This window comes from Phyllobates terribilis, unplaced genomic scaffold (genome assembly GCF_046119375.1).
Source record: "Phyllobates terribilis strain yellow unplaced genomic scaffold, ASM4611937v1 Scaffold_4__5_contigs__length_816908805, whole genome shotgun sequence".
NCBI lineage: Eukaryota > Metazoa > Chordata > Amphibia > Anura > Dendrobatidae > Phyllobates > Phyllobates terribilis.
In genome coordinates this window covers 378,835,323-378,853,837 of record NW_027362764.1, presented here as the reverse complement: position 1 = coordinate 378,853,837, position 18,515 = coordinate 378,835,323, and the positions used below count along the sequence as shown (strand labels likewise).

The window sequence follows — 18,515 nt, the reverse complement described above, 5'->3', positions numbered from 1 at the left end:
GATGACAGGCTGGATGGCAGCGTTCTGCTGCGGTCCAGCCTGTCACCTCGATGTAGCAGAGCTGGAGCTGTCCTGGGAACCATGGAAAGGTAAGGATGAGGTTGCTTTATTATTTTACTTTTATTGCAGGAGATCGTTGGCTTCAGCTGGAATGGGCGTGATGGTAAGTATGGTTTAATTTAGAACAATAAAGAATTGTGTGTTTATTTCAATTAAAGGACTTTATTCTGGGTGTTTGTGTTTTCTTTTAACTTTGACTATGGGGTTAGTAATGGGGGTGTCTTATAGACGCCTCTCCATTACTAACCTGGGCTTGATGTCAGCTGGCATTATAAGCTGACATCAACCCCAACCCTATTACCCCCTGCCACCGCACCAGGGCAGTGTGGAAGAGCGAGGCTAAGTGCCAGAATTGGCGCATCCTATGGATGCGCCATTTCTGGGGCGGCTGACGGCTGGTGTTTCTAGCCTGGGAGGGGGCCAATATTCATGGCACCCTTCCTGGGCTACTAATATCAGCCTCCAGCTGTCTGCCTAGCCTTTGCTAGCTATTAAAATAGGGGGGACCCCACGTCATTTTTTTGGGGGGGTCCCCCATTTTAATAGCTAGTAAAGGATAGGTATTCAGCGGGGGGCTGATATTAGTAGCCTGGGAAGCTCCGTGGGTATTACCCCCTTCCCAGGCTTCAAACATCTGCCCCAGCTGTCTGCTTAACCTCCGCTAGAGACTAAAATTAAGGGGAACCCCACGCCAATTTTTTTTTAAATAAATCCGTTATTTTAACACTAGATGACAAGTACAGTAACCAGCACTGTCACTGTACTTCATATATATGTGACTGACATGTTTCTATCTATCTAATCTATGTGTGAAGCTCTATTCTGTCTGTTATAAATTGTCGGGTACCGCTGCTGAATTGCCGGCCGGCTTTTTTAAAGAGACGGTGCATGGAAACACTAATATTTGTTTTAATAAATCCTTTACACTAAATGACAAGTACAGTAAGCAACACTGTCACTGTACTTCATATATATGTGACTGACATGTTTCTATCTATCTAATCTATGTGTGAAGCTCTATTCTTTCTATTCTAAATTGTCGGGTGCCGGCTTATGCCGCTGCTGAATTGCCGGCTTTTCATATATTGTCACAGAAGCGATGCGAACTTCCCTGCTCCGGACACAGCGCAGCGCTTCTGTGACAAGTGAAAGCTGTCGGCACAGAAGCCCTGCGCTGTGTCCGGAGCTGGGAATACGCAGCGATGTGTCAGTTTCAGCACAGAAGCGCTGACTGTCTGGACCTACCGCCGCCGTATTTTAACTCCCTCCACCTTATATTAACTCCGACATGGCAGGGATACGGCCACGGCAGCTTATTAACACCCCCAGAGTATCCCCGCATGTCAATTTCTGAAAGTTCAAAAGCATTACCGGCGTATAAGACGACCCCAGACTAGACAGAAGATTTTTCAGTCTTCAAAAGTCGTCTTATACGCCGGAATATACGGTATATGTTTTTTTTTTTATTTAAGTGGTGAAAAAAATCCAAGGTTTGTTAAAAAAAAAAAAAAAATAGATAAAAATAGTGCCATTTTCAGAGACCCGTAGCGTCTCCATTTTTTGGGATCTTGGGCTGAGTGGGGCTTATTTTTTGCACGCCGAGCTGATGATTTTATTGGTACTATCTTGGGGTAGATACAATGTTTGATCGCCTGTTATTGCATTTAATTGCAATGTTGCAGAGAAAAAAAAAAAAAAAAAATTCTAGCGTTTTGTTTTTCTCGTTACTCACTTTACCGATCAGATTAATTCTTTTATATTTTAATATAATTTGTGTAATAAAAAAACACTTATTTTGAATGGGTAAAAGGGGGGCGAATTGAACTTTTATATTTTTTTTACATTTTTTTTTTTACTTTTTTCTTGCTTCAATAGTCTCTTTAGGAGACTTGAAGCTGCGATCGTCTGATCGCTTGTGCTACACATAGCAGGGCTTCAGCCATGGGTCAGCAGTCATAGCATATCAGAAATGACAAGCACAGAGGGGGGGGTTCTTCTGCAGACCCCCGGTTGTCATGCCAACCCATTGGTGCCACGCAATCAAGTGACAGGGGCGCCGATGAGCGTGGTTTGTGACGCGATTCTAGCGCAATCATGTTAAGCGCCGCTGTCAGAGATTGACAGCGGCATTTATCAGGTTAACAGCTAGCGTGTGGATTGCAAGGCCACCCACAGATGTTATGGGCACATGACAGCCGGATCAAATCAGCTGTCATGTACTGGAAAAGATGCGGGTTCCGCGACGGAGCCCACATGTTACTCAGTGATTTTGGGACTATGGATGCTAACCAGGTCCCTAGAAATAGGGGCGCCCTAGTCTTTACCTGTCGTCCCCCCGATTACTCCTGAAGGTGGAGACGTCAGGTTCTCATGCCTTGCTATGCTCCTATATCAACCCTTATCTGTCCCTTACCCCACCATGGGTAGTGGGAAGTTGAAGTGTATAGGAACACACTAAACAGACAAACAAGGGAAAATGGACAGGGATAAATGAAAATACCAACCAAACAAAATACTCTCACCAAACAACAGAGTGGGACACAGGGGAGTTAAAGGAAGGAGAAACTAAATAGGAGAGGATGAGGATGTGCACACAAAATCTCCAAGCAACAATCTCTTGAACAACTCTCCAAACGCCAGCTTTAACTATGAACTACACCTCCAGAACCAGGCAGCAAGAACTAACGCCGGCAATCCGAAAGTGCCAGAGGCGAACATAAATAGCAGAGGGTAATGGCCAACACTGAACAGCTGAGACAATCCAGGTAGGAAAGCTTCTGGAGCCTCCAGTGAAAAGATTGACCCTTGCGCAGCTAACAAGGAAAAAACCTGCACCGTTTATTAAGATGGTGAAATATATCTAACCAGTGCAGAAGTTCATGAAACCAGACACCGCGGTCAACTCTCCTCTCTTGGACGCGGTATCCCCATGACACCACATCAAAGGGGGATACAAGACCTATGATGTACCTATACATCACAGGCTGTGAAGGGCTTAATGTGTTCCCTGCTGCAAACACCAAAAAACTAGTCAAGCAGAAAACATTTATCAATAGGTGTGGGCAGAATTTAGCAGATTTTCCACTGCAGAAAAACTCGATATTGATAATGTTGATATTTCACACTCCCACCCATTCAACAGTACAGGTAGGAGTTCTATAAATTCTAAGGGACCAATATATAGATTAACCACTCCTAATACCAAAAATATAAGGTCAGGTTCTCCAATAGTGCAGACCCAGGGTTTTGCAGAGGACCTTTTGCTTAAATTGTCTTCATTATTGGAGAACATGTCCTCATCTTTTCTGCTCATCACATCAAGTGGTATTTGTTTCTGGATTGAAAAGTTCTCATATAGCACCCATCTAATCATAAAGGTGAGCCATTTCTGTTCCAGCATGACTGTTCTCCAGTGCACTATAAAGGAATGACTTTGGTGTAGCAGAACTTGACCGGCCTGTGCAAATCCCTGACATCAACCTCATCGAGCACCTTTAGGATATAAGAAAAAGGAGAAAGGGTAGCACGATGGCTCAGTGGTTAGCACTACAGCCTTGCAGTGCTGGGGTCCTGGGTTCAAATCCCACCAAGGACAACATCTGCAAGGAGTTTGTATGTACTCCCTGTGTTTGGGTTTCCTCCGAGTTCTCTGGTTTCCTTCTATACGCCAAACAAAAAGATACTGATAGGGAATTTAGATTGTGAGCCCAGATGGGGACAGTGCCAATAAAGTCTGTAAAGCGCTTTGGAATTAATGGCGCTATATAAGTGAGTAAAATAAATAAAATAAATTGTGAGCCAGGCCTTCTGACCTCAAAAATGCTCTTTTGGGTGAATGTAGAAAAAAAAACATAAAAAAAAAAAAAAATGTAATAGAAATCCTTCCCAGAAGAGTGAAGGCTGTTTAGCTGCATACAGGGGGGAGGTGTGGGTGTAGAGTCCAACTGTATATTACTGACTAAGGATTTACAATGAATCAGAAGTCATAAGAGCTCTTGCAGGTGCAATGTGTAGATGTCCCAATACTTTTTTCCGTATACTGCATCTCAAAGTGTGTTTTATACACACGTGGTCAAAATTTTTGGTACCCCTCATTTAATGAAAGAAAAACCCACAATGGTCACAGAAATAACTTGAACAAAAGTAATAATAAATCAAAAATCTATGAAAATGAACAAATGAAAGTCAGACATTGCTTTTCAACCCAGCTTCCACAGAATTAAAAAAAAAATTAAACTCATGAAATAGGCCTGGACAGAAATGATGGTACCTCTGAAAATAATGTGACAAAATGGACATGTTAAATCAAGTTGTGTCCACTAATTAGCATCACAGGTGTCTACAATCTTGTAATCAGTCAGTGGGCCTGTATATAGGACTACATATACTCACTGTGCTGTTTGGTGACATGGTGTGTACCACACTCAACATGGACCAGAGGAAGCAAAGGAAAGAGTTGTCTCAGGAGATTAGAAAGAAAATTATAGACAAGCATGTTAAAAGGTAACGGTTATAATACCATCTCCAAGCAGCTTGATGTTCCCGTGACTACAGTTGCACACATTATTCAGAAATTTAAGATCCATGGGACAGTAGCCAACCTCCCTGGACGTGGCCGCAGGAGGAGAATTGATGACAAATCAAAGAGACGAGTAATGTTAACAAAAGTGACCAGGAAAACTTCTAAAGAGATTAAAGGTGAACTTCAAGCTCAAGGAACATCCGTGTCAGACAGCACCATCCGTCATTGTTTGATCCAAAGTAGACTTCATGGGAGACGACCAAGGTGAACACCATTGTTGAAAAAAAATCATAAAAACAGCCAGACTGGAATTTGCCAAACTACATGTTTGTTGGCTTCTGGGAAAATGTCCTATGGACAGATGAGACAAAAATAGAATTAGACTTACCGGTAATTCGGTTTCTAAGACCCTCCACAACAGCACCAACAGGAGGTTGCCTCCCCATCCTAATTAGGAACAGGAAACACAAGAGGATAAATATCCCTCCCCTTCCCTCTATCCTCAGTGTTTTCCAAGGACCACACAGAATGAATGCTTGAAATATTTATTAACACCAAGGAATTCAAATGAACATAGAATTTTCATAGGGGGGGGAAATTACCCGTGCTGTCGAGAGGGTCTTAGAAACCGAATTACTAGTAAGTCTAATTCTATTTTCTCTAATCCGCTCCACGACAGCACCAACAGGAGTAATGCCAAAGAATATCGTTAGGGAGGGACTATAGCCTGCAGAACTTTTCTGCCAAAGGCTAAATCTTTTACAGATATCAAATCTAATCTGTAATGCTTGGTAAAGGTATGGACAGAGGACCAGGTGGCAGCTTTGCAGATCTGCTCGATGGAAGCGCTTGCCCGTTCGGCCCATTAGGCTGACATGGCCCTGGTGGAATGAGCTTTTAGCGACACCAGAGGAGGCAGGTCTTGATATTTATATGCCTATGTGATTGCTTGTTTGATCTAGTTAGCTAAAGAACTCTTGGAGGCCTTCTTCCCTTGATTTGGTCACCAGTACTGGACAAAAAGGTTCTGAGCTTTTCTCCAAGGCTCCGTCTGTTGTAGATAGTGAAGGATGATTCTTCGGACATCAAGAGAATGGAACTTCGATTCTCTGCTGTCTTTTGGATTCTGACAAAACGATGGGAGAATTCTCTCCTTGGACATGTGAAAATGAGAAGATACTTTCGGGAGAAAAGAAGGGTCTAGGTGAAGGATTATCCTGTCATCCAGGATTCTCAGATAAGGATCCCTGATGGAAAGAGCCTGGATCTTGCTGACTCTTCTTGCTGTTGTGATGGGTACTAATAGAGCTGCCTTCCAAGATAATTTGTCCAGCTGAGTCTGAGACATAGTTTCAAAGGGCGGAATAGTTAGACCCTTTATAACTATATTCAGGTCCCAGGTTGGAACCATGATGGGCCTTCTTGGACATTCTAGAGGCTGCTGTCATGAACCTCTTTATCCACCGGTGGTCAGCCAGGTTTTGGTCAAAGAAAGAGCTTAGAGCAGAGACCAGGACTTTCAGGGTGCTGGGTTTTAATCCTTTAGATAGACCATCCTGTAAAAAGTCCAATATCCTGGCAATGTCAGGATGAAAGGGATCGATGGGAGTAGATCCATATCATGTAGAGAAGGTCTTCCATATTTTTAAATAAATGGCATTAGTGACCTGCTTCCTGCTTTTTTGTAGGGTGTCTATTACAACATCCGGAGACCTTTGGCCTTCAGGATTAAGGCCTCAGAAACCAGGCTGCCAAGCATAAGCTGTGGGGAGCTGGATGAAATATTGGACCTTGACGGAGTAGATCGCGGTCCAGAGGCAAGATAAAAGGGCCCTCTGGGTTTAGGAGGTTTGGAGCCCCAAACCAACTTCTTTTTGGCCATAGAGGGGCGATCAGAATGGTCCTGACTCTGTCCACTCTGACTTTTTTGTAAGGTCCTCGGTAGCAATGGAATTGGAGGGAATGCGTAGGCCAACCCGAAGTTCCATGGGTGAGAGAACGCATCTATCCTTGAATGGGTCTCTCTGGGGTCTATGGAGAAATATTGATTCACCTTTGTATTCTGTCGACTTGCAAACAGGTCTACATCTGAGTGACCCCATTTCCTGGTTATTAGCTGAAAAATCCTGGACCGTGCGAGACGTTTTTTCCTCTTCTACTCCCATTGTGTTTCTGACAGCAAGTAGAAGTTTTTCAAGGTCATCCGAGGAGAAGAAAAACTTCCTATCATCCTGATCAGTATTACAGCCTGGAGTGACTTCACCTTCCTCTAAGCATTCCTCAGGGGCTGAATTTACTGCCTCTGAGTCGGAGGTATCTTCTGGGGCGTATTTCCTCTTCCTGGATACTGAGGGACCCCAGAAAATGATTGTGAAAAGGTGGCCAAGGATGATTGGATCTCCGGCGTACCATTCCTCTGACTTCATCCATTACGCAGGGTTGCTCTTCATGGATGATTTTTTCGGTACACAACTGACCGAGCCTTTTTGTGGGCGGATGGGAGCTTTTTACTACAAATGGCACATTTGCGACTTGCAGGTTTTTTCTTTTGGTTTTGGTGCAGGATCTTTGTCACCCTAAAAGACAAGGGGAAGACATAAAAATGGATCCTGCACCAAGAAAACCTACCCTTTACCAGACATACTCACTGGGCCAGGGTTTACGCTGGGCTCTGCAGAAGCTTAGGGACAGACACATCCATCATTAGAACCTCAGTCCTACCTTATGGAGTCTTCCATCTGGGTTCTATTTGTACAGGAAACAGAGATCCAGCGCCTTTTCCCATCCAATAGGATGAGGCTCCCCCTCTCTTGCATCAGGTCCAGCCAATCTCTTTTTTTTTTTTTTAATTTCCTGCCAAAATGGCGGTGCGTTCCACCGTGGAACGCAACCGAAAGTGACGATGAGCCCATTGCAATGCCGGCGCGCATCACTTCCTGTGAGCGCTCTATGCTGCCGGCGAGACTCCGGAGGAGAGCAGCAGCAGGGAGGGGGGGGGGGGGGGGAGAGATATTGTAACTGGCTGGGGAGCTACAGGAGGCCTCCAGCTGTCTCACCTCACCATCCAGCATTGCAAACGCGCCGAAGGATAGTGCGGTCCCGCCGGGAAGCGGGAGCAGCAGCGTGGAGGAAGACCTGGGGTGATCGATCCACGGCTGCCCGGCTAAGGTATTGCGAGTTGGGAAAACTTATCGCCGGCCACAACCCCCAAGAAGGAAACCTCTTCATCCCATTAGGGCTATTTAACCTCTTGTATTTCCTGTCCCTAATTATGATGGGGAGGCAACCTCCTGTTGTTGCGGTCGTGGAGGGGATTAGAGAAAACGGAAGTTTCTGGCAAGGCACATCAGCTCTATGTTCACAGATGGAAAAATGAACCATATCAAGAAAAGAACACTGTCCCTACTGTGAAACATGGAGGAGGCGCTGTTATGTTCTGGGGCTGCTTTGCTACATCTGGCACAGGGTGTCTTGAATCTGTGCAGGGTACACTAAAATCTCAAGACTATCAAGGGATTTTAGAGAGAAATGTGCTGCCCAGTGTCAGAAAGCTAGGTCTCAGTCACAGGTCATGCGTCTTGCAACAGGATAATGACCCAAAACACACTAAATCCTATTGAGCATCTTTGGAAAGAGCTGAAACATGCCGTCTGGAAAAGGCAACCTTCAAACACGAGACAACTGGAGCAGTTTGCTCATGAGGAGTGGCCAAAATACCTGTCGAGAGGTGCAGAAGTCTCATTGACAGTTACAGGAATCGTTTGATTGCAGTGATTGCCTCAAAAGGTTGTTCAACAAAATATTAAGTTAAGAGAACCATCATTTCTGTCCAGGCCTATTTCATGAGTTTATTTATTTTTTTTAAATTCTGTGGAATCAGGGCTGAAAAGCAATGTCTGACATTTATTTGCTCATTTTCATAATTTTTTAATTTATTACTTTTGTCAGATTCAAGTTATTTCTGTGACCATTGTGGGTTTTTCTTTCATTAAATGAGGGGTAGCAACAATTTTGTCCACGTATTAATGACTAAGGATTTACAATGAATCAGAAGTCATAAGAGCTCTTGTAGGTGTAATGTGTAGACGTCCCAATACTTTTAGCCGTACACTGCATCTCCAAGTGTGTTTTATATAATCTGAAGTGGAAATACTGCAAAATCAGGTTAGATTATGACAAACGCTAATGACAGGACACACAATGGGATATACATAAGATATGCTTTTTTTAGAGGCTATAATTAATATTGCAAAACAGTCTAAAAAGGTTACTTACTTTCCCGATAAGATGTCTTGTCTAAGTTGTAATACAAATAAGTACCTGTAAAAAAAAAAAAAATTAAGAAAAAAAAAATTATTCAGAATAGTAGGATGTCATTTTTTTTCATAAAGAGAAGAAATATAAAACTCATTTTAAAATAAATAAGGGTATAGTCGACAGTGTTTTTTTTCCTTTCTCGAATTTTATCCCCAATTCTCATTCTTTTTTTAGTATCCTGTCTTGGCATGATAAATGGGAAAAGAATATGACAGTCCATTGAACTAAAGCTGTGGCAGCGAACGCAGGGTAGAATTGTAGAAATGTCATAATATAGAATGGAGAGGGGGAAATAAGCAGAACAAGAATATTAAATGAAATAAGGTATTAGGTCTCGTTCAGACCATCAAACAGTCCTTGAAAAATTAACAGCATACGGAAGTCATCCAAGTAATGTTTGATTTTTTCAAGGACCCATAGAATTGCATTGGTGCGTTTGATCATAGATGAAATTTGGACATGTCTCTATGATTTTGTGCAGACCACTCAGTTTGAGAAAAAAATGGACATGTGAACAGCCCCATAGACTATAATAGGTATGAGTTGTATCCGTGCAAACCATGGATAGAATTTTTATGTGAAAAACTGACATTGTTCATAAGCTGTGTTTTTGCTACGTTTTTTTCGCTATGAAAAACGCAGCATTTTACAGTACTAGCAAAGAGAATGACATTTCTGAAATCTTTCTGAATTTTTGTGGATTTGGACCATCAATGCATTTTTCATATCTGCAGCATGTAATTTCTTTAATGTTTTTCACCCATGCAAAGACGCGCGTGCATATTACGCAGAGTTTTCCAGCCAACACCATGGTTTTTGCTGCAGATAAATCTGTTGGAAATACTCAATGTGAGCACATAATCTAACAAGTATGAATGATAATTGCTAGATAATCAGCTTTAGAGCAGGGGTGCACAACCTGCGGCCCAGGACTACATGCGGCACACAATGCCACTCTGTTTGCCCCCTACCATGTAGACAGAAAAATAGAAAAATGCTTGTTTGACAGATTAACTATACATAGCCAGCCAATCACAGAAGAACAGTGGCAAGTACATCTCTCGGCCTATTTTTTTTTTACAAACATTTAGAAGCAGACTTTACTGCGAATCCACAAAAAAAATGCTTAAAATCTTCTTCGAATAAGCTTCCTATTAGTTTTACTGCAAAATACTCAAAATAACGAGTGGAAAAAAAAAAGTACTATCTGCACTAAAGGAGATTTTCCCATTAAAATCAGTCAGAAACTTATTCAAAAAGTATTTGGTGTCATTTTTTTTTAATCATATCAATTTTTATTGAATATTTCAAAATAGTACACTCATACAGAAAACCCATCCCATAGCATCCCACCCCACCCCTTTCTCAGACCCTCGCGAGTTCCCTACAAAATGTGGTTTCATTTATGTCCAAAAGAATGTCCATCCTCTTCTCTATTGGTGTGTCAAGAGAATTCTCCATTGTACCAGACCCTAAATATACAGAGGCATGTAAAAGTTTGGGCACCCCCTGGTCAAAATTACTGTTATTGTGAACAGTTAAGCAAGTTGAAGATGAAATGATCTCTAATAGGTCTAAAGTTAAAGATGACACATTTCCTTTGTATTGTGTTTTGTTGTTAACTGCCATTTCTTAATTACGGTACATTTCGAACTGAGAAAAGGGCAGCTTGAAAACGCTTTGCTATCTTCCTATAGCCTTCCCCTGCTATGTGGGCCTTCACCATTTTCGTTTTCAGAGTGCTAGGCAGCTGTTTAGAAGAATGCATGGCTGCTGTTTTTTGGAACAAGCTTAGGAGGTGGATGGGTTTTTATAAAGCTGGGAAATTTTCATCACATATCCTTTTCTAATGATGATAGTTAACCAGCCATAACCCTAAGGCTGCATGCCCACTATGCATTTTTCAAGCATTTTTCCTGCGGAATTTCCGCAGCAAAAACGCTGAGTAATACGTGCCCCATGGTTCCCAATGATGATCCGCATGTGCTGTGCACATGCTGCGGAAATTTCCGCTGCGGATAATCATTGCGGAAAAATACACAGCATGTCCATTAATTTTGTGGAAACGCAGCGTAATTGCCGCCATTTACTTGCATTGAATTGCATAATATCCGCATGAGCACATGTGCACATGCGGATATTATAAAATTCTATGTGCGGATGGTACTCGGGTGTGAAGAAGAGGAGACTCTCATCCAGACCCGGGTACCATAGAACCTGTTAAAAAAAAGAATTTAAAATAAAAAAAATGAACATTATACTTACCTTCCGATGGCCCCCGGGTGTTTTCTCCGCTACGTCCGGTCTCCCCGTGTCTCGCGGTGGTCTAAAAGGACCTGCGGTGACGTCATTTAGTCAGGTGACAGGTCACGCGACCACTGAGGTCGGCGGTCGCGTGACCTGTCACATGACTAAATAACGTCACCGCAGGTCCTTTTAGACCACCGCGAGACATGGGGAGACTGGACGTAGCGGAGAAAACACCGGGGGCTATCGGAAGGCAAGTATAATGATTACTTTTGATTTTTTTACCACTTTTATTCTTTTTTTTAACTATTACTTGGTCATACCATATAAATCCATGCCGGTTGCATGGATTTATATAGTGTGTCCAAGTTGTCAAACACTTTTCCAAGTGATGCTAAAATCACTTGGAAAAGCGCTTGATAACCCGTATGCAGAAATGCATGCAAAAACGCTTGACAAACGCTTCTACCTGGCAGGAAAAACTCTGCAGCATTTCAGCATCGTGGGCACTTAGCCTAACAGGATAATTAAAGTCAGAAACCTTGGTCAAAGTTATCTGAGTACATAAATCTCCAAGGGGGCCCAAACTTTTGCAATCAGCCCATTTTCCTTTTTGTAATTTTTAAAATGTAAAATGATGCTATACTTGCCATATTTCATCTCTATAGAAAGGTAAAATTGTGATAGGAAACATCATGACGATATCTATCGCCTGACCTCCAGGGGTGAAGATATCCTGTAACCTGGGGATCTTATAAAATTCTGAAGGGCACATCCTACAACCAGCCCCCAAGCCTCCAAAAGCACTATAAAATGGTTTTAGAGAAAGCACTGGAGACTTCTAAGGTGGCCAGCAATGAGTCGAGACCTAAATCCCATAGAACACCTGTGGAGAGATCTCAAAATGGCAGTTTGGAGAAGGCACCCTTCAAATATCAGGGACAGTTTGCCAAAAAAGAATGGTCTACAATTCCAGCAGAGCATTGTAAGAAACTCATTGATGATTACCGGAAGCGGTTGTTCGCAGTTATTTTGGCTAAAGGTTGTGCAACTAAGTATTAGGCTGAGGGTGCCAATACTTTTGTCCGGCCCTTTTTTGGAGTTTTGTGTGAAATGATCAATGATTTGATTTTTTGCTTCATTCTCTTTTGTGTTTTTTCCTTGCAAGCATATTAAATGAAGAGAATAGTACCAAAGAATTTGTGACTGCAATCATTTTCAGGAAGAAACTGAATATTATCTGACAGAATTGCAGGGGTGCCAATAGTTTTGGCCAGCACTGTATATGTATGTATATATAGATAGATATACTCCAGGAGCTGGAATTTGTATGTATATATAGATAGATATACTCCAGGAGCTGGAATTGACGACTGGAGGCAGAGGAGTTACGTTCCCCTGACAAAAAAACGGTGGCAGCGGTGAGATCTGGGTGATCTCTCCTGTGTAATCCATGACAAAGAGTTAGCAGTGGCGGAATTTGAGTGAGCCACCGCCCCCCCCCCCTCTTCCCGGCTGTTATTATATTATAGCACCATTTATTCCATAGCGCTTTTATAATAATCATGAACAATCCAAGTCACCAACTGGTACAGGAGGAGAGAGGACACTGCTTCGCGAGGGCTCATAGTCTACAAGGTATGGGTGAGAATATAGTAGGTGAGGATAGAGGTGGTCGTGCAGCGGTATAGTGAAATGAGGGTTGCTGCAGGTTGTAAGCTTGTCAGAAGGAGTAGGTCTTCAGGCTCCTTTTTAAGATTTCCATGGTAGGCAAGAGTTTGAAATGTTGAGGTAGAGAGTTCCAGAGTAGCGTGGATACAAGGGAGAAATCTTGCATGCAATTATGGCAAGAGGAGATAAGAGAGGAGTAGAGAAGAAGACCTTGTGAGGAATGGAAGTTGCGTGCAGGTAAGTACTGAGAGACTAGGTCACAGATGTATGGAGGAGACAGGTTGCGGATGGCTTTGTAGGTCATGGTTAGGGTTTGAACTGTAGTATCTGGGTGATGAGGAGTCAGTGAAGGGTTTGACAGAGAGGTGAGTCCAGGCAATAGCTGGGGGACAGGTGGATTAGACATACAGCAAAGATTGGGATAGATTGGAGGGGACCAAGCGTGTTAGAAGGGAGACCACAAAGCAGGAGGTTGCAGTAGTCAAGGCGGGAGATGATGAGGGCATGCAGTAGTGTTTTTGCAGATTCTTCGTTAAGGAATTTAGGTATCCGGGAAATATTTTTGAGTTTGAGTCGGCAGGAGGTGGAAAGGGCTTGGATATGTGGTTTGAAGGAGAGAGCAGAGTCAAGGGTTACCCAGAGGCAGCGAGCTTGCGGGACTGGGGAGAGTGAGCAGCCATTGACTTTGATGGATAGGTCTGTTAGGGGGATTAAGTGAAAGGGAAAAGATGATGAATTCGGTTTTGTCAATACTAAGTTTTAGAAATGAAGAGGAGAAGGATGACATAGAACACAGACATGTTGGGATTCTGGTTTTAATAAGGTGATATTGGGTCCAGAGAGGTAGATTTGTGTGTTATCTGCATAGAGATGATATTGAAAGACATGGGACTTTTATCAAGCCGAAGGTGTAGATAGAGAAGAGCAGAGGTCCTAGAATTGAACTTTGGGGGCACAAACAGATAGGCGACGAGATGAGAAGGTCATGTTTGAATGTTATCCTTGACAATTAATTTTATTCTTCAATTCTGTTAAGTTTGGAGGGTTCGAATCTAACCAATGATATGCTAGCAGTTTACGTGCCTGAAAAAGAATCCTCGAGATGCCCAGAGCCACTGGAGAGACTATGACTATAAATTCCCCCAAAAGACCAAGTATACATCTTCTGGGTTCAGGTTCCAGTCTCACCCCAAATACTCTCTCCACAAGATCCAATACGCCCCTCCAAGAGGCTTCTATCGAAACACACTCCCACATCATGTGCATTAGGTGACCATTCTCGCTACCACACATTTTGCATTTGGGTGGGCACCTATTTTGAAAAGGAAGCTTGAGGTTCTGTACACCCTGTGGACAAGATATATTTGTAATAACCTTGGGATTAGTTCAAGGATCTCTTTCCATTGTTTCAAAGAAATATCTCCTAGCTCCACTTCCCATTTAGACTTAACCTCCATTTTATTTGTTGCACTCTAAATTAACAATAGTTATATATAGATACGTGAAATCAATCCTCTACTAGAGTCCGAGGAGGCAATCTGGTCAATGACAGTGTTATGGGCTGGTATTATTAAAAATGAGATAGTTGGACTTCTTCAGGTTGAAGATGGAATCAAACTGAACTCCCAAACCTGCTGCTATTTTTTAGAAGACACTTTTTTCAAGCAGTACAGGAAAAAGTTTGCATCTTTCAAGAAAACCATAATTTTTATGCAGAACCATGCTTCATCGCAAGCATCAAAGTACTCCACTGCTTGGCTAGTCAGCAATGGCCTTAAAGATGAAAGAATGACATGGCCCTTTCTTCGCCTAACCTATTGAGAACTTGTGAGCCTTTCTTAAACAGGAGTTTACGGTGAATGAAAACAGTACACCTCTCTGAACAGTGTCTTAGAGGCTGTGGTTGGTGCTGCCTAAAAAGTTGATAGTCAACAGATTAAGAAACTGACAGACTGCATGGAAGAAAGACTTATGAGTGTTATTCAAAAGAGTGGGGAGCTATATTGGTCACTGATATTTTTTTAAATGTCAGTAATGTATTGTTGTATATTTTGAATTGTTTGGCTATTAGTATCACTTTAACAGATGAAAATAGACAATTGAAATGGAAAAATTTACGTTTTTCATTCAATTACATAATACCGTATTTTTTGGACTATATTTGAAGCACTTTTTTCCTCCAAAATTTTGGAGGAAAGTGGGTGGTGCATCTTATAGTCCGTATGTACCTAATACTGCGATTTTTTTTTCATATGGACATTGTTAGTGCAAAAAAAAACCAAAAAAAACATGCACATTCAACAGAGCAGTCTATAATGATGTATACTCATCCATAGGGCGTCATTCACCCACTATACTCCTACAATGGACAACTTTGGTGTCTGGCATGTACCAGGAAAGTTCTCAACTAAGTAAATGTATAAATGTGAAGACAGCAAGAGGTAAACTTTTCAGGTACTAAAGACCTCTCTTTCTCATGTTGGGTAGAAATTAAACTTCATATAGGTAAGTCAAAGGTTGTGTCCTGGCATTTGATGCAGGCCCCAGTGCTGAGCCTGCATCTTTTCAGGCACATGAGGGTGATTAGATCAGCTGTCATGTACCCCTAACAGCTGCGGTTGGAATTGTGATCCACCAGTGGCTGTTAAAGCACCACTCCGGCGTTTTTTTTCTAGTGCTTTATGTGAAAGCCCTCTGCCCCCAGTATACTCACCCACCGGCATCTTCCCTAGTTTACAGCACTGCTCCGGTCCTGTGGCGTCATCTTGTGAGCGCAACTTCTGACAGCCAGAAATCAGAAGCTACACTCACAAGCTCTCAATGCAAGTCTATGAGAGCCAGAACGAGGCTCTCACAGACTTGTATTGAAAAGTGACCTCCGACATGATCCAGCATACAATGGAGCGCGCCGTCAGGTCACTTTTAACAGGAGACCGACCAGAGCAGCGGGGAAACCGGTGAAGGCAGCGGAAGCGGACCGGGAACTTACATTTAAAAGCACCACTCCAGCGGTGCAATATATATAAAAAAAAAAAAAAATGCTGGAGTGGTGCTTTAACATGTTAAATGTCGCTGTCAATCTCTGACTGCAGCATTTAACTCACGCTTACCGGAAGCACATCACAAACCCCGCCCATCGTCGCCCTTATCACATGATCGCAGGGCGCCGATGGGTTGGCATGACAGCCAGGGTTCTGCAGAAGAACCCTATGCTTGTCATTGCAGATCTCCGAAGAACACCGGCCCATGGCCTGAAGCCCTGCTGTGTATGGCACAAGCAATCGGACATTCAAAATAAAAAAAATAAAAAAATACACATATTTGGTATTGCTGCATTCAGAAATGCCCAATCAAAATATAAACTAAATTAATTTGATCGGTAAACGGGGGGAAAAAATCAAAATGCTAGAATTATGGGGGTTTTTTTTGGTCGCCGTAACACTGCAGTGAAATGCAATAACAGGTGATCAAAATGCTGTATCTACCCCAAAATGGTATCAATAAAAACGTCAGCTTGGTGCGCAAAGTAAGCGCTCGCCCCACCCCAGATCTAGAAAAATGGCACTTTTTTTTTTTTAAAACAAACTTTTGATTTTTATTAACCACTCAAAAAAGAACCTATACATGTCTGCTATCTGCGAACTCGTAATGACATGGAGAATAATAATGGCAGGTTAGTTTTAGCATTTAGTGAACGTGGTAAAAAAAACAAAAACAATTGTGGAATTTAACTTTTTTTGAAATTTCACTGCACTTGGATTTTTTTCCCAGTTTTCCAGTACACTATATGGTAAAATCAATGGTGCCATTGAAAAGCAAAACTTGTCCCGCAAAAAACAAGCCCTTACACGGCCATATTGACGGAAAAATAAAAACAAGCTACGCCTCTGGGAAGAAGGGGAGAAAAAAAAGAAAACGCAAAAATACGGAAAATCCCAAAGTTGTGAAGGGTTAAAAACGCAGCAAAAACATGAGTTAATAGTTGGTGATTAGAATATATTTCAATCTTATTAAAATTGAATGTAGTACAATGCTATGCTATGGTATCCTTTGTCGATCATACACACACACACAAAACATACCTTGTAAACTCTTCATGTAGATTGTTTGGTTCTGAGGAATAATATTTAATTCGAAAGTGCAAAGTATACGGAGGGCCAACTGTTAAAAATACAAGAGCATGGTAAAAAAATTATTACAGTGCATAATAATGGTTTAAGACAAAGGATTACATATGCAGTCTCTAATGGTTGCTGTGGTTATCAACTAACCATACTAAAAAGTAGTCATGTGACTGGCACAGGGTCTTAAAGAGGATCTATCACCAAATTTCTACCACCTATTCTAAGAGCCGCATAATTGGGCTGATAGCGGTAGTTTTGATAAAACCGCTGCTTTATCTGCCGCAGATCTACCAGTTCTCTGAATGCTCAGCTCTGTATAACCCCACCCGCACCACTGATTAGTAGCTTTCTGTGTGTACTGTGCATAGGCAGAAAGCAGCCAATCAGTGGTGTGAATGAGGTTATAGAGAGCTCAGCATTCAAAGAACTAGTAGATCTGAAGCGGACAAGAGTAATTTTGTCGAAAAGTACAGCAGGCAGCTCAGCAAAAGTTCATTGCTGGAATCAGGGTCTCTGCCATTACATCATGCTGCTCTCAGATGGCGCAGCAAAAAGCAGGTGACAGATTAAAATCCAGATTTGTTTACATGGTTTCAAGTTCTGGAATGAAGAGATGATCTCAACTGAAAGGGAAGCGTCAGGTATCTTGTGGTGTTGATGACCACTAGTCGCCACATCATACTTTACATGAACACACTCCAGAATACAGTTCGCATTGGTCAGTTTAATCCACTGCAGTTGTGATCATGCAAGAGGTTTTATTTTTAATGATCACATTACACAATCATATCTCACCAAGATCAGTGTGTGATATCTGCACTAAACTAGAATTACTGAAAAAATGTCTATTTCTCAGCACAGTCAGTATTTCCAGTCTTACAAAAATAAAAACATGTTATACTTGTGAATCGCTCACATCTAGAGACATCAGACATGCGAGTGTGACCGTTTCATCCATTTTATGAAAAAATACAAAATTCATTTACTGTATATACCACACTTGAAATGCCCCGGAAACAGCTACAGAATACGGTCCTGTGAATGTGCCCTAATTCAGACAGTCTCTTTAAAAGGGAACCAGTCACCTCCAGAACCGCTATTGCAGCTATAATGTAATCCGCAGATAAATGGCATTTAAAGCATGGCTGACAGGCTTCCTGGAGCAGAGGCTATTGGGAGAAAATAAAGCTTTATTCTCGCTGCAGGCGCTTGCTGCTAGTCATCGGGATAGTGAAGGGAGCTGTTACGGTCATTGCTCATTATACAGTGAGAGCGCTGTGATCACTTTCCGGCACTCACACTGAAGAGCGATCTGACAATCCATGTGTCGGGTTGTGATTACACTATGCTCATTATGCAGTGAGTGGGGACTGTAACAGCTCCCTGTACCACCCCCAAACTTCACTTTCTCCCTGTAACGGCTGCACCGGGTAAGCCTGCCAGACAGGACTTAAACATTATTCACCTGCAAATTACCTCTACATCTGTATGTACATCTGTTAGCCATCAGTAAAGAATGTTCAGTCACTGTCTTCTGCCGTTTGCACTGCAGGGCTGCTCCAGTCCTCCTTTGC

At 42.2% G+C, this 18,515-nt stretch overlaps 1 protein-coding gene across 6 annotated transcripts in view; it reads right to left on the bottom strand.

Annotated features, from left to right (window-relative positions):
• Positions 1–18,515, bottom strand: part of EPB41L4B (erythrocyte membrane protein band 4.1 like 4B) — a 1,171,543-nt gene that overhangs the window by 992,418 nt on the left and 160,610 nt on the right. For all 6 annotated transcript variants that reach the window (XM_073678479.1, XM_073678478.1, XM_073678481.1 and 3 more), the window contains 2 exons: positions 16,900–16,978; positions 8,858–8,902 (listed from right to left, as the gene is read on the bottom strand). In XM_073678479.1, the coding sequence (XP_073534580.1) occupies positions 8,858–8,902; positions 16,900–16,978 (124 nt within the window). The remainder of the gene's footprint in view (positions 1–8,857; positions 8,903–16,899; positions 16,979–18,515) is intronic.